A 14211-nucleotide genomic window follows, 5' to 3' on the forward strand; every position below is an offset into this window, starting at 1 on the left:
CAGAGTGTAGTTGATTCTATAGGGCCACAACTCAAAAAGGCCACTCAGAAGACCTGACCCATATTCTAATCAATGTCACCCCTTGATTGAAAGAGACTTTGAGATGGAGACAGCAAGAAACTTCCTTATTGGTTAATAACTTCTAGCCAGAGGCCAGCTGAAGGAACCTGGAAAACCTTTTAGAGCTTCCATGCGTCATGCATAATCTATTGACCTGGGCTGCTAATTGTGATTCTGATGCACATATGGCAACCCATGCAAACAGGAGCTTCTACATCCTTTTCTATAAGTAAGAAAACCTTCCATTCTTGCAAGAAGGCATCCTGTCTTCAGATTTTTTTTTCTTTATACTAAAAAGGCCCTGTGTGTACAGGGCTATAAATTGTACCCTGAGGTACGGAGGGCTGAAATTCGGGTGAGATTGTTCAGAACTCTCTGTTATAAGAGAGAGAAGGAATGGCTGAGGGTAGATAAGATTCAAACATATATATTTATACGTGTTTTTCTTTGTTAACATCCTTCTTTGTCTCTTGATCTTGTTGAGTATTGTCTTGTTGAGTATTAAGTATTATCCATTCAGAATATGGCATGCAGAATTTTTGAAAAAATGGTTAAAGAAAAATTAGAAATGTAGCCTCTTCGCAAATGTTCTTAATGATGTTAATGAGCACATTTGAATAATCTTCTGGATGGAGATGGACAGTCCCAAATCAGTGGATTTAGAAGGGTATAGCTCTACGTAGGATGACACCATAACTGTAGTAGAAAAGTCCAGCTGAAGCAGGGAGATTTCCTAAAAACACAAGCAACACTCAACACCAGTTCTAAGAACAGAACAGAACAATACCATGGATTTGCTGGGTCTTACTTAGTGAGGTTTTTTGCTGAAGTATTAAAAATCTCAACAATGAAGTTATCCCTTGCTAGTCTAAAAGGAATAGGTTTTTCCCTCTTTTCATTTTAAATGATTTGTCTGCAAAAAACACTTGAAATTGGGGCAAGAGTTTTTTGTCCTTTAAAAGAAGCAAAACCTCGGTGCAGGTTAAGGTGTCATGCTTCTGTCTCATTGAGCACAGAATATTCATTGTGCGTTCATTGTGCACATGGCACCTACTTTTAAATCCAGATGCAGGAAGTGGTAGAAAAACTAGGGTAGGAAACTTTAAAAGGAGATGGGAGCCATGAAGATAAATATTTGGCAGGAAATGATGAACTGGCAAAGAGAGGCAGTGAGTGCCGCTGATGTGGCCCCCAATACTCTTTGAGGAGCACACAAGGCTTCCATGCACGGAGAAAGTTTTTGTCTCCATTTTCTTCCCAAACAGCAGCCACCTATACTGCATGACAAACTGTGTTTAAACTCAGGCATGCTTCAAAAGCCATTTGTGATGCAGCACGGGGAGCTGCTGTTCGGAAAGAAAGTTGAGATAGAAAGCACTCCACACACGTGCAAGCCTTGCTTATTCCTGAAAGAGGACTGGAGACTATATATGTGTAGCATTCATCACATCTCTTTGCCAGTTCATCCTTTCCACAAACAGCATGTTTGCGTATAGGAGAAATTTAAGGGAGGGATAAAAGAAGGCATGTGCTAAAAAAAAAAAGTAAGAGCAAGCCTAAATCAAAACCAAACATTCAGGAACTGGTATTGAAATCATGCTCTCTTCTATAAATGAAGAGGTTAGATAACAGTTTTCTTGGTAGCACAGGAACTTATATACTTGCAAATTGTGCTCAAACTGAGGTCTAAAGTCACCAATACAGTGAATTATATTGAAAGGCAGGGAGCTGTTCCTGTTTGCAGTAGAGAATAAGACTTACAATAAGGGGCATAAATTACAGCCAGAATCCAAGGAGGCACACTACTTGTTCTGTAGGCATCAGGAGCTTCAGGCTTTTGAAACTGAGAAGAATGTCTAAAATTCTTGTGGTATGGCTCCAGGAAGGTCTCCTGTTCAAAGGAGAGTCAGCATTCCCTCTAAGCATGTCCTAGTAGTTCTTTGGATCGCAGCCAGGTTGCAGACTTAAATTATCATTCCATATTGGGCCAATCCAAGGTCATCTGACTATGTGAAAATACCTTTGAAATGTTCACAATCGAACTGAATTGTTTTCAAAATGGAGGAGTTCAAGTACATGGAGTTAATTTTGTAAATTCATTATCTCTGAGCATGACAATTTTCTCTGTACTGGTTTGCTTACCACTTTGTGATATTTGTTTCAGGAGTGATTCGTGAGAGTTATCTCAAAGGTCATGATCAGCTGGTGCCTGTCACCCTCCTGGCCATTGCAGTCATTCTTGCCTTTGTCATGGGAGCTGTCTTCTCAGGAATCATAGTATACTGCATCTGTGACCATCGACGCAGAGATGTGACCATTGTGCAGAGAAAGGAGAAAGAATTGGCCCATTCACGACGAGGCTCCATGAGCAGTGTCACCAAGCTTAGCAGCCTCTTTGGGGACACTCAGTCCAAAGAGCCAAAGCCTGAAGCTGTTCTCACACCCCTGATGCACAATGGCAAACTCGCTACCCCAGGTAGCACTACCAAGATGCTCATCAAAGCTGACCAACACCACCTGGACCTGGCTGCTCTACCAACCCCAGAGTCCACCCCAACCCTTCAGCAGAAGAGGAAGCCCAGCCGAGGTAGCAGAGATTGGGAAAGAAACCAGAACCTCATCAATGCCTGTACAAAAGATATCCCCCCTATGGCATCGCCTGTGATCCCCACTGACCTTCCACTAAGGGCTTCACCCAGCCACATCCCAAGTGTTGTTGTCCTGCCCATTTCTCAGCAAGGCTATCAGCATGAATATGTTGATCAGCCCAAAATGAGCGATGTAGCACAGATGGCTATGGAGGACCAAAATGCCACGCTTGAGTACAAAACCATAAAGGAGCATCTCAGCGGAAAGAGCCCCAACCATGGGGTGAACCTGGTAGAAAACCTGGATAGCATGCCACCAAAGGTACCCCAGAGGGAAGCCTCCCTGGGTCCTCCTGGCTCCTCTCTATCTCAGAGTGGCCTGGGCAAGCGATTGGAAATGCATTCTTCTGCTTACAATGTGGACTACAAGAGAAACTACCCTACGAACTCACTTACGAGAAATCATCAGACATCGACTCTCAAAAGAAATAATACTAATTCTTCTAATTCCTCCCATCTTTCCAGAAATCAGAGCTTTGGCAGGGGAGACAACCCCCCTCCTGCCCCACAAAGAGTGGACTCTATACAAGTCCATGCTGCTCAGGGTCAGACTGTGACTGTATCTAGGCAGCCCAGTCTCACCACATACAACTCGCTGACAAGATCAGGGTTGAAACGCACACCATCATTAAAACCAGATGTACCCCCCAAACCCTCCTTTTCCCCTCTTTCCACGTCCATGAAGCCTAACGATGCATGTACATAATCACCGTGGGGGAGGGACAACAGGTGACCAGAGTTTGCCCTTAAAAAGCCAGTGTGCAGCAACCACATTGCTCGTTTCAACTGACACAAGTGCTGTTGCTAAGCTGAGGGGATGTCTTGCTCTCTGGGGAAAGTGGAATATTTTTTAACAATCGGGTCATGCCATCCACAGTTTGCAACTGTAGGACCCACCCCACGATACAACCGTTCTTTTACTCAAAAGACTAACCACAAACATTGAGCCAAAAGCACACACATGAACGATGACTGTGATTCTTCACTTCCAACTGCACGGAGCATCTGGAACTGGGAAATGACTGCTTTGAAAGCGAAAAAAAAGTTGGGGGTGGGGGGAGTAAGCAACAAACAAGAAATTAATTGATTAAGCTAACTCTAACAGGACTATGGCAGACGTTTACTATGTGCAGGTACTGTGAAACGCCCATCAGTGTTACAGCCATTTGGTTAAAGCAGATTGCCATGTTGGGCAACAGCTATGTCATAGGTTTCTGCTACTCCTCTCTTTTAATGAGTAACATGTGACTGTTAACGCAAGTAACTCCTATTATTTATTGTTCATCCTTTTGTCTTTTTTTAATTCCTAAGGAAATTACTTCTACATATCATCGTATGAGCAGCTCTCCAGAAAGGGGGGGAAATACATTGGAAATTATGCCTATTTAACGTGAAACCCATTAACTGGAGTAATTAAAACTCTTTTTATTTTTCCAATAAATTCACTGAGTTAAATAAGTTGGAGCTGGAATTCTGAACTTTTGTGTTTGGACTGTTTGATCTCTTCTCTGGAAATGAAAAGGGGACTATTTATTTAAACGTAGGCTTATTTTGCTGGCTGGCTTTCCTGCCTCCATGTCAGGCAGCAAACAGAGAAACCAAAATCCCCTCCCCACTTCCTATCTTTCTAGAGTTAACTGCAGTAGAAGCTCTTAAAAGCTGCAATCTATGCCCCATTGCTGTGAACATGGTCTTGTCAGTATCTAATATTTTCTGTAAAGGCACCAGCTTGTTGTCCGCCATCTCATTTCACCCTTGCATGTGAGATGGCATACAGAAATCCACAAACAGCGCGAACTCATTCATATGCTGGCATGAGCCATGCAAAGTTGATGGTCTTACTGCACGAGTTTTTATTTTGTTTTGTTTTGTTTTTATCTTTGGTGGAAATATATCTGTGAATAGCCTGTTTTCTTCCACATGTAAATTTGTGCCTTATACCCTCAGTTGTGTATCTTGTGAGCTCTAGTATGTACAACCTCGTCCCCTCCCCCTTTAGAATAAATCCAATATTTATTTATCTCCATCCTCACTTGCTCCCCTAGAGATTTAGGACTACAGCTCAAAGAAGAATGTTGTGGTTACTGTAATAACATGCTGGCTCGTGTGGAGACAGGGCAGTAGCAATAGGCATGGCTCCGTTTTGACTTTCTAGTTGTGCCAATTTGGTTTTCAAACCACCCTTGGGCGATGTTGGCAATATAGATGCTATATTGTGGGAAGCGTTTCTCTCTGCCTGAATATTTTCATATAATTATTGCTAATCAGCAGAGTATTCTGGGGTGTCCGTTGGAGATGAGCACCGTGCGCAACTGACTGTCATCCGGCAAGAAAAAAAACTCAGGCACAAAATTGTAGCACAGATACCACGTAGGAAATGGGAAAACCGTATAAAGCAGAGGGCTTCCTGCTGTTTCTCAGTAACAGCTACAGCGACACAAATGCAGGGGAAATCCAGTTTTCATTTCATTGGGTTCATTTATTGGGATGGGGGAGCGTGTGGGTGCATGGAGTGTGTGTGTGTGTGTGTGTGTATGTTTTGATACTTTCCCAGTCACTTGTGCACAAGCATAGATTTTGTTTTTAACGTTACTTTAACTGTGTCAACATGCCGTAGCAAAAAAAAAAAAAGAAAGAAAAAGGTGTGCGTGTTTTTATATCATGTGGACAGAACGTGTGAGAGGGAGGGTAGTGTTTCAGTTTGAATTCATTTTTAAGAAAATAATTTTTATACTTCCTTTGGATTTTGTTTGCTGGACCGAGGGAGGAGGGGTGTTTTGTTTTTGAATGTTCAAGAGAAAGAAAGTTTTTAAATTGGGTAGACATAGGTGGCTGTTTTGAAAACTGGGAGAGTCAAAATCAAAGTTTGTTAACAAGGGTGTTTGGCAGATTCTTGCCTCTCCTCTCTGCCCTTTAACTGAGCTGGTTTGTTCATCTTCCATGAATGAGGCATCCTGAAATCAAAGTTGTGCTTCTGCTGAGGTGTTTTGTTTTGTTGTTCTAATTTCTTCCTAAGCTGCAGGTAGCAGGGAATTCATCAGGGGGAAAAATAAAAGAGCAACCCAGCTTTTTCTTCCCTAGCTCAACCCCCTGGAGTTCCAAAGGGCACAGCGCCCCTTGCTACATCATAGCAAAGCATTCTGTCATAATGTGGAAATGAATAATCACTGCAGCTTTGTACAGAGATCTGCCTTTGTAATATACATCACGCCAACAACCGGGTTGACCTTGAGATACCCATTTTGTACTCAGTGTGTTTTCTGTTCAAATTCTTCCCTTTCTCCTCCCACCCACCTCTTTTCACCCCTTTATGTGAAGAGGTTCTTAGACCTACGTGTGCCTTTGCTTTCCACCCTTGCTATACACTGGTAGACAAAACAAATTCAATCTCTCATTTGTTGTAAAGTTGTAAAATATTGTGATGTCACCAAATTTCCCTTCATCTCCACGTCCCCCTAACATCTGATTCACAACTTAATGTATGTTGTTTTTTAAAAAAAGAAAGAAAAAAAGATTTAAATATTAGAAAAAGAAAAAAAAATGGCAAGGGAAGAAAAAAAGTCTCTTGATGACATAAAGTAATAAAACCAGACTGTTCTACCTTATATTTTGTCTCCGGGTTCTTCTTTCTTTATTACTGGTGAAGAGGATGTAGAACATTTTAATAGTAGGTAGCAGTAATTAATATAATTGTTGGGTTTGAGTTGCAAAAGCACAGCTTATGGTAAGATCCTGTGGACCACAGAAAGGCAGGGAGGGTTTGCTGATGCAAGGACTGTGTCACAAGTGCAGTTTCACAAGTAGTGACATTACCCTGGGGTAGGGCAACCATACTGTGCAAAGACCAGATGTGAGAGGCACAGCCAGAGTGGGAAGCACAGGTAATAAAGTCCCTAAGTAAAATCCTGCCTGCACCGACAGAAGGAAAAAAGAACAAAGTGCAAGGGAAAGAAGTTTATTTGACCTTTCAGATTCCAACATGTTTCGTGATCATCCTCACCAGGGGATCTCTAGTAGAAACTTCTCTGGCTCCCACCTTAGACAGTGTGGGAGCCAGAGAAGTTTCTGCTTGACTCATTTGTCCAAAGTGGTGCCCGAGATGGGCAATATTGAGTGTTTGGAAAAAATGGAAAATGAAGTGGATGAACAAACAATCAAGATGGACCCCAATAGCTTGCGTGAAAGAAAGGGCCATAGATAGTAACTTAGGGATAAAGATGAAAAACAAGAGTTATTATAGAGTGAAGGACATATTTGATCACCAAGGAAATTTGAAACCTTTTCAGAGAGTATTAGATGAAGTGGGCCAAAGACATTGGCTGGGTCTGAGGGGACTATATGAAGCAGTAAAACAAGGAAAATGGGGAGAATGCATGAAAAGAAAGGACAATGAATTGGAAGAGTTAATAAAGAGCGAAGCAAATACTAGAAAGGGATTAGCAGGGAAAATATACAGAATGATGATAAGAGATAAAGAATTCATGATTAGAATAATACAGGCAAAATGGGCAAAGGAGACTACAATACCGACACAAATGAAGGGTATTAAAATGTTGAAGATGGATAGATATAAAGAGTTGGAAAGGAAAATAATGCTGAAGTGGTATGGGACACCATCCCAAATAGCACATATGATCAAAGGAATGAGACTGAATTGTTGGCATTGTAACGCAAAAGAGGGGTGGCTCTCACACTTGTGGTGGGAGTGCCCAAGGGTAATAGAATTTTGGAATAAAATACTTAGTAAAATTAGAGAATTGTTTAAGATTAGACTTCAAGTAACTGTAGACCTGATGTTTATGGGAATTATGGGGTGTGAGAAGGTAGAAAAGAATAAACGAGATGTTTAAAGCAATGATATTAGCGGCTCACGCAGTTATAGCTTTTGGATAGAAAGATAAAACAAAGTGGACTATGGACAGGTGGAATAACTGTGTTCGAATATGTGCAAACAGATTTGCTGGGATACTTAAAACAACAGACGATGGGAGAAACAAGAAATTGAGTTGAAGACTAAGTGGAACCCATACATTAATTGGGTGAAAAGTGGAGAAGCCAACGAAGAGACTTTAGTAAAACTAAAAAGGCTATGCTCATGGCTGAAAATATGATATTATGGATTGATCTGTGGGGGGAGGGAAAGGGGGAAAATTTGTATTGGAAGAAGGAAAGTAAATTGTAATTATAAAGGTATGGAGATGTAAAATGACCTCCAATGCAATAAAAAAAAGAATTTAAAAAAAATTGTCCAAAGTGGTAGCCACAGAGGTTTCTGCTTGTTCTTTTTTTCTCCTCCCTACTGGTGCAGCCTTATTTTCTTCCCAATTGCGTAGACAGGAACAGGGATCTTCAGCAGCTCCTTTAAATACAGAACATGAGCCCAGAGTGATAATCCTTACGTAGGGACCATACATGACATTGACAGAACTGTAAACCATCACAGAACCTTGACTGCATGCCATGAAGCACAAAGGTGAGTGAACAAAGAAAGGCTTATATAGTCAATGCCAGCCCACAAGCTGATGAAAAAATACATTGCCAATTAGCTTGCATCAGGGCACGTAGAGGTCCCGCAGATGTCTTCCTCAAAGATTCATTGGTTCCAGCTTCCAATGTTGGCCAGTTAGCAAGCTCACTGCAATGGTCCACCCTTATGATAGCTTGTTGACCCAGGAGACCTTGGTTCAAATTCATGCTTGCCCACAGGTTGAAGAAGATCCTGTAAAATGGGAATGGAGTCTTCTGCTTTGAAAGAGAGAGCTGAAGATCTGATATGATTGCAAAGTGCAGTGCATTTGAGACATGATACAGAAATGATGCATAACAAGAACCCAGCCTTCACCCAGTACTAGTTATTACAAACTTTTATTATACATTTGCTTGTCCACTCACTCTAGTTATACCCTGCATGCCCTTTTTATGGATTTCATCCTCTCAATAGGTTATTTAAGGATAGGGGGACAAGGCTCTGGTTTGTTTGTACCAATTTATGGGACTCAAAATGGATCATGATATAAATGTAATTGGGAAGGATTTTATTTTAAATTCGGAGAGCCTGTAAGATTTTCATGTGCCTGGTATAAGCCTATCAAACTGCTCAGACTTAATAGATGGCTGTGTAATCCAACCGGAAACTATGATTTTGCACACAAAAATGTTAGTAAACAACTGAGAAAAAAGATTGAATAGGTGAATAAATAGAATTGATCATTTTTCCAATGAACACTTTTAAGTACACTAAAAATGTTCCTTACACATGAACCATGATTTAAATAAGACCTCTTAAACAAAACAACACTTTTACTATTTTCATCATCTCATGGTATTGGCCTGATTCAAAGATCCCTGAAAGCACTGATATACACACAAAGCGATATGGAAATGTTCACAAAAGCATAATGCTCTGTACATACAAGTTCTCCTGCTGAAATTTGGTATTGCGCAGGCTTAGGCTGGCATAAAGTGCATTAATGTAATAAATATAAAGAAGGTATTTCATTGCATTGGTTGTCCACCACACAAGCACTATTTTGCCTCAAAAATGAATGAATTGGCTTGTCATGCCAATGATACTGACAAGAACCTTTGTGCTGGCCCAATCTTGGGCTAGTTTATGACATGTGAAATTTGCCTGTGAAGACATATACCAAGATAGCTCATTGATTATGCTCTACAATGGGACTTAATGGTGATTCTAGGCCTGTATGTTTAGGAGAACCATAGATGCCAAAAATAGCAAGTGTAATCTAGTTGTGTGTTGTTTTTTACAATGGTAGGTGCAGTCTAGTTTTAGCTAGTATTTCTGTTTCCCAGAATTCCAAATTGCATGCAGTTTCCCAAAATCAGAGCCTATCACTAAAAAAAAAAAAAAAGTATGATATGATATCCAAATGCTGCACAACTGTTTCCAGAGGATTGCTTTAAGTGGCTAGCGAAAGGCATAACTGCATAATTGCATTGTATTATATTCTGTATGGTGCGTGTTGCATTTAAGGTTTCCTGATTTATACAAAACAATTATTTTATTTCAGCCTCCTTTATATGTAATACTATGTTCAGTATTCAGTGAATGTTGTCCAGATATTGCCTGTTGTAACGTATAGGTATTAAGGAAAAACTACTGGTAGAACTCAGATGCTGACTTGTGAAAGACTTCCAAATAATACCTCCTCCTGCAAGGTCCTTGGCAGAGGCCACACAACAGCTTTGGCAGGAAAAGCAGGCCTGAGATCTTCAAGTGACCCTCCTCAAGGTGAGAATTTCTGGCAGAGACCTGTTTTTGCTAGAGGCATATTGTGATCCTGTTTAGACAAATACTGAACGGTATCATCTGTGTGTCTTTTATTTCACAATCCAGTGGCATGCAAGTATACTGTTCATCTAAGTTTTAGATTACTTTCTCAGCTAGTATGACTGTACTGAACATATTGTCCCCTTTGTAATAGATGGAGAGGAAAGTTACATATTTTGTTGATGCAGACCATTTCTGAGCTTTTTCAGAAGTGGGAATGATGCCTTCGGTTTTAGAACTGGAAAGACCTTGATTTCCAAACAAATAGCTGTAACAGTTTCAGTGTATAATAAAGAGGGGGCATCACTGAAAGCCCCAGAGGGACCAGCTTAGTCATGACTTTAACAGTGCCACCCTAAAACACTTGCCTGGGAGTAAGCACTGTTGAATAGGCCAGAGTAGGAGTCTGAGTAGAAACTTTCGGACCTACTTCACAAATACATCGCCTCATAATATGCCATGATTATTTCACTACATGTACATATTGCAGAGAAGTGCAGCTGTACCTTGTGCTATCACATGCAACTGCAGTGCACTGATGGGGAAATAAATATGAGCACCTGTTTTACATGAACTGTCCCTGCTGCCGGGCAGCTGGAGGCTAGGCAGCCAGGAGCCAGCTTCTTTCCTGCCAGTGCCAGAAGGAAGGGAGAAGTCTAGAACCCCAGGAAGGCAGGAACACTTTCTGACTTCTTGGCAAGAAAGAGCTGTAGCAGGTGTTTGTGGAGCTAGAAGGCGTGAGGAAAGGATCCCAGTCAAAAGGTTCTGCAGTCTGCAGCCCAAAGTGCACCAACCTCTCCTCTCACACATCTGCTTGAGCGTCCTAAATTTGTAGCATATGACGCAACCTGGCAAATGCTCCCAGCAGATTTCACTGGGTCCCAATACAGCACGTCAAGCAAAACAGAGTGGAAATTAAGAAATCCGCTGCAGCTACTCATTACAAATGCCTGTCTAATCCACTGCACTGCTTTTGGAGAGAAGATGCCAACTTTATTGTCAGAGCCAGCCTGCCTTTCCTGATTCTGCTCTGAAAACATTCTCTATAGAGAGACATTGCCTACAGAGGCTTTCATTAATCCTGCCAATGGTCCATAGGAGTATCCAGTTAGTGGAAGGATAAATGAGGAAGTATGATGGAATATGAAGCATATTTGCTCTTGTTAAAAGCCAGAAAGATGTCACTGCAAGAAATGAATTATTCAGGACTGTGTAGGATTAATTCTTCAAGGTTGGTGGGGAAAGAAGCTGACAGGAGGAAAGCATCAGAGTTCTGAGCTTTTTAATCAATGTAATGACATAAGATACATTGTATTAATGTACATCATGATATCCTCATTTAGTATGCTACTATGAAATATGAAAGTTCATTGCAAACCAGCATTCGTTTGCATAATCCACTGAGCTATTAGCAGACCAAACCTCTTTTATGTAACAGGAATCTATTGGGTTCTTTTCTGAAATCCTTGCAGTTATAAGCATTTACCAGAATAATGAACAAACATTTCAATGTGTTGCAGGATAGGGTATTTGTTTTAGTCTATAGTAGATTTGTAGTGCAGTACATTTCAGCATGAGAGAACAGAATTGGACAGCAGTAAAGTGCTACAACAGAAAAAGTAGTTTGGTTCACTTGACTCCAGAGGACTTGACAGATGAATCTATTGCAACAAAAACAGCTAGTATTGTGTCACCTTAAAAGCAAACAGGTTTATTATGAGATATGCTTTTGTGGACTAGAGCCCACATCATCAAATGCATGAAGCATTATGTTCAGCCATGAGAGATCTACTCTCCACACGTGAGCACAGAGGAACCGGTTTGTAAATAACAAGGCCAAATCTCCATTACACAAAAAAGGTTCATTACAGCATTCCAACAATAAAGCAACACAAAACCCTTCAAAGATTTAGCTCCAGAGCATTACACCTGCTCAAAAAATGATTCTGTTTATTTAGGACATGATCAGGAACCTGAATTTCTGTCCCATGAAAGAAATTAAAATCAGCATTAAAAAGCTAGGAAGATCACTAAGGACTGCTGGCATGAATGGTCAGTGTTCTCCTCTAATACTCCTTTGAACTTGGCATGGAGATATCAGAGACCTATTGGACCTCTTCCACCTCAGGGCATTTGACCTCCCTGTTTACTGTTTTCTCCTGTGTCCATGTATACATCTGCAGGTTAAGGATGGCATTTCATGCATCTGACAAAGTGGACTGAGGTCCATGAATGCTGATGATGCAACAAACCTGCCTTTCTTGTTTTAGTTAGCTTAGGGACAGGCAGTGACCCAGAAAACTGGAAGATGTCAGTAAAAGGTGGATCAATTCAGTCTTCTTTCCAGGGCCTTCTGGTGCTAGAAAAATGCTATTGAAATGAGAGGCTAAACAGGGACGTTAATATGGCAAGTACCAGGGTTCAGTGTGCACAGATATGTCTATTGCTCTAATAGCATACATGACACTCTTGGAACGGAGGTCTCCAGTTGTCTGTACAATGGAACTGATTCACATTAAGAAAACAGATGCAGAAACATTGCAGATTGGTTTATTTATCTGTCCAACTGTTTAGGAGTAGGAAACCATGGGATCCTGCCTATCTCCCTTTGCTGTCTATGGCAGTTCTGTCTGGAGAGATTTTTCAGTTTCCCTTGGAGGGAAAAATTTACTTCCCCTACCCACACCCAGCCAGAAACCCCGGGGGCCCAGAGGACGAGGGCAGGTGGAGGCCACCCTGGCAGAGGTCCAGATTGACAGAAGGCAGGGAAAGATGAGGGGCATCGCTGTAGCTGTAGTCTGGGTATGCACCAGGCATCTAGCCTGGGGAGTAACTCCAGCTAGCCTGGGGAGTAACTCCAGGGATGCTAAGATGCCCATTTGGCCTGGGGGGGGTACCATGTTGGAGCAGTAGAATGGGGGGATGGGCAAAATCTGAAATAAGCAGCCCACTGGGAGCTGGGACTGGAGCCAGACAGGAAGGAGTGACACCGCTTCCTCTGGGCCTGGGTTAGGGTTGCCAGGTCCCTCTTTGCCACCGGCGGGAGATTTTTGGGGCAGAGCCTGAAGAGGGGGGGCTTGGGGAAGGGAGGGACTTCAATGCCATAGAGTCCAATTGTCAAAGTAGCCATTTTCTCCAGGTGAACTGATCTCTATCAGCTAGACATCAGTTGTAATTGCAGGAGATCTCCAGCTATTACCTGGAAGTTGAGCAACCAAAAGTTAACACCTCTGTACTAATATCTATGATTAGGAAGAAAGTACAGAACACAGGCAATGCTATAACAAAGTGACAAAAGTGTAATTCATATATATGTTATATAAGTGTATAAAAACATATACAGTAACTTTCAATCCAAGGTTGAGGTCTTGAAAAAGAAGGGGTGAAAAGGGATACGATCATTTCAAGTCTCAAATCTTCCACAGTCCTGTTCAATCAAAACAGCAATATGCGCACTTGTCTTTAAACAAAGGCTTCGAGAGCTGTAGATTTCTGTTTCCCATAGGGATTAGCAGAAGCAACCCATGTATTCTTTTTCATATAGTAATTCTTCCAACAGGATAATAATTCACTGATACATGGTTGCACAGACAATTTCAACCAGTTACAACGTTCCCAAACAGGATACAATCAGTATCCTGATTGGATACTGGAAGTTGGCAACCCTAGCCTGGGTTCAAGGGAAAGTGGGTAACTTCCCTAGAGAGAGCCCTGAAGGAGGATCCACTGCACATGTTAATGTTGCTACTGCAGAAGATTGTTCGCATGCCTGACTGCCCTGCACTCTATGAAAGAGGGTGAGATGGAAAAGAGACCTCTGCCCGGCCTACTTTGACTGGCCCCCACACTCTCCCCCCCCCCCAGCACTGGTGGCGGCCCCTATCACAGTGGGCACAGGAACTTGTACAGCTCAGTTACCACAGGATTGGACTCATGCAGGAACGATGGATTTTTGCACAACTCCCTCTCATTTCAATGGGACTTCGCCAGGGGACACTCCCTGTGGGATTGTTATGCTGATGAATGTGTTCCTTAATATCGCTCACCAACTTCCTGACTTCGATTTTGTTTTAGAAGTGAAGTTCTATCGTATTTCCAATGCAAACATTAATACCCTGCTTGCTTGCCTCATGCAGAAAACGAAGAAAGTGTTAGACTTCCCTTTATGAATAGAAACAGGTGAACAGTCATCTGCCCTTCTGACTTTGTAAT

At 41.7% G+C, this 14211-nt stretch overlaps 1 protein-coding gene across 4 annotated transcripts in view; it reads left to right on the forward strand.

Moving 5' to 3' along the window:
* The window catches only part of SEMA6A (semaphorin 6A), a 93190-nt gene extending 89696 nt beyond the window's left edge, over positions 1-3494 (forward strand). For all 4 annotated transcript variants that reach the window (XM_056847953.1, XM_056847954.1, XM_056847955.1 and 1 more), the window contains one exon: positions 2225-3494. In XM_056847953.1, coding sequence (XP_056703931.1) covers positions 2225-3414 — 1190 coding nt within the window. In that variant the 3' untranslated portion in view covers positions 3415-3494. The remainder of the gene's footprint in view (positions 1-2224) is intronic.
* Positions 3495-14211: the final 10717 nt, after the last annotated feature.

The sequence above is a fragment of the Euleptes europaea genome, chromosome 4, assembly GCF_029931775.1.
Source record: "Euleptes europaea isolate rEulEur1 chromosome 4, rEulEur1.hap1, whole genome shotgun sequence".
Classification (NCBI taxonomy): Eukaryota; Metazoa; Chordata; class Lepidosauria; order Squamata; family Sphaerodactylidae; genus Euleptes; species Euleptes europaea.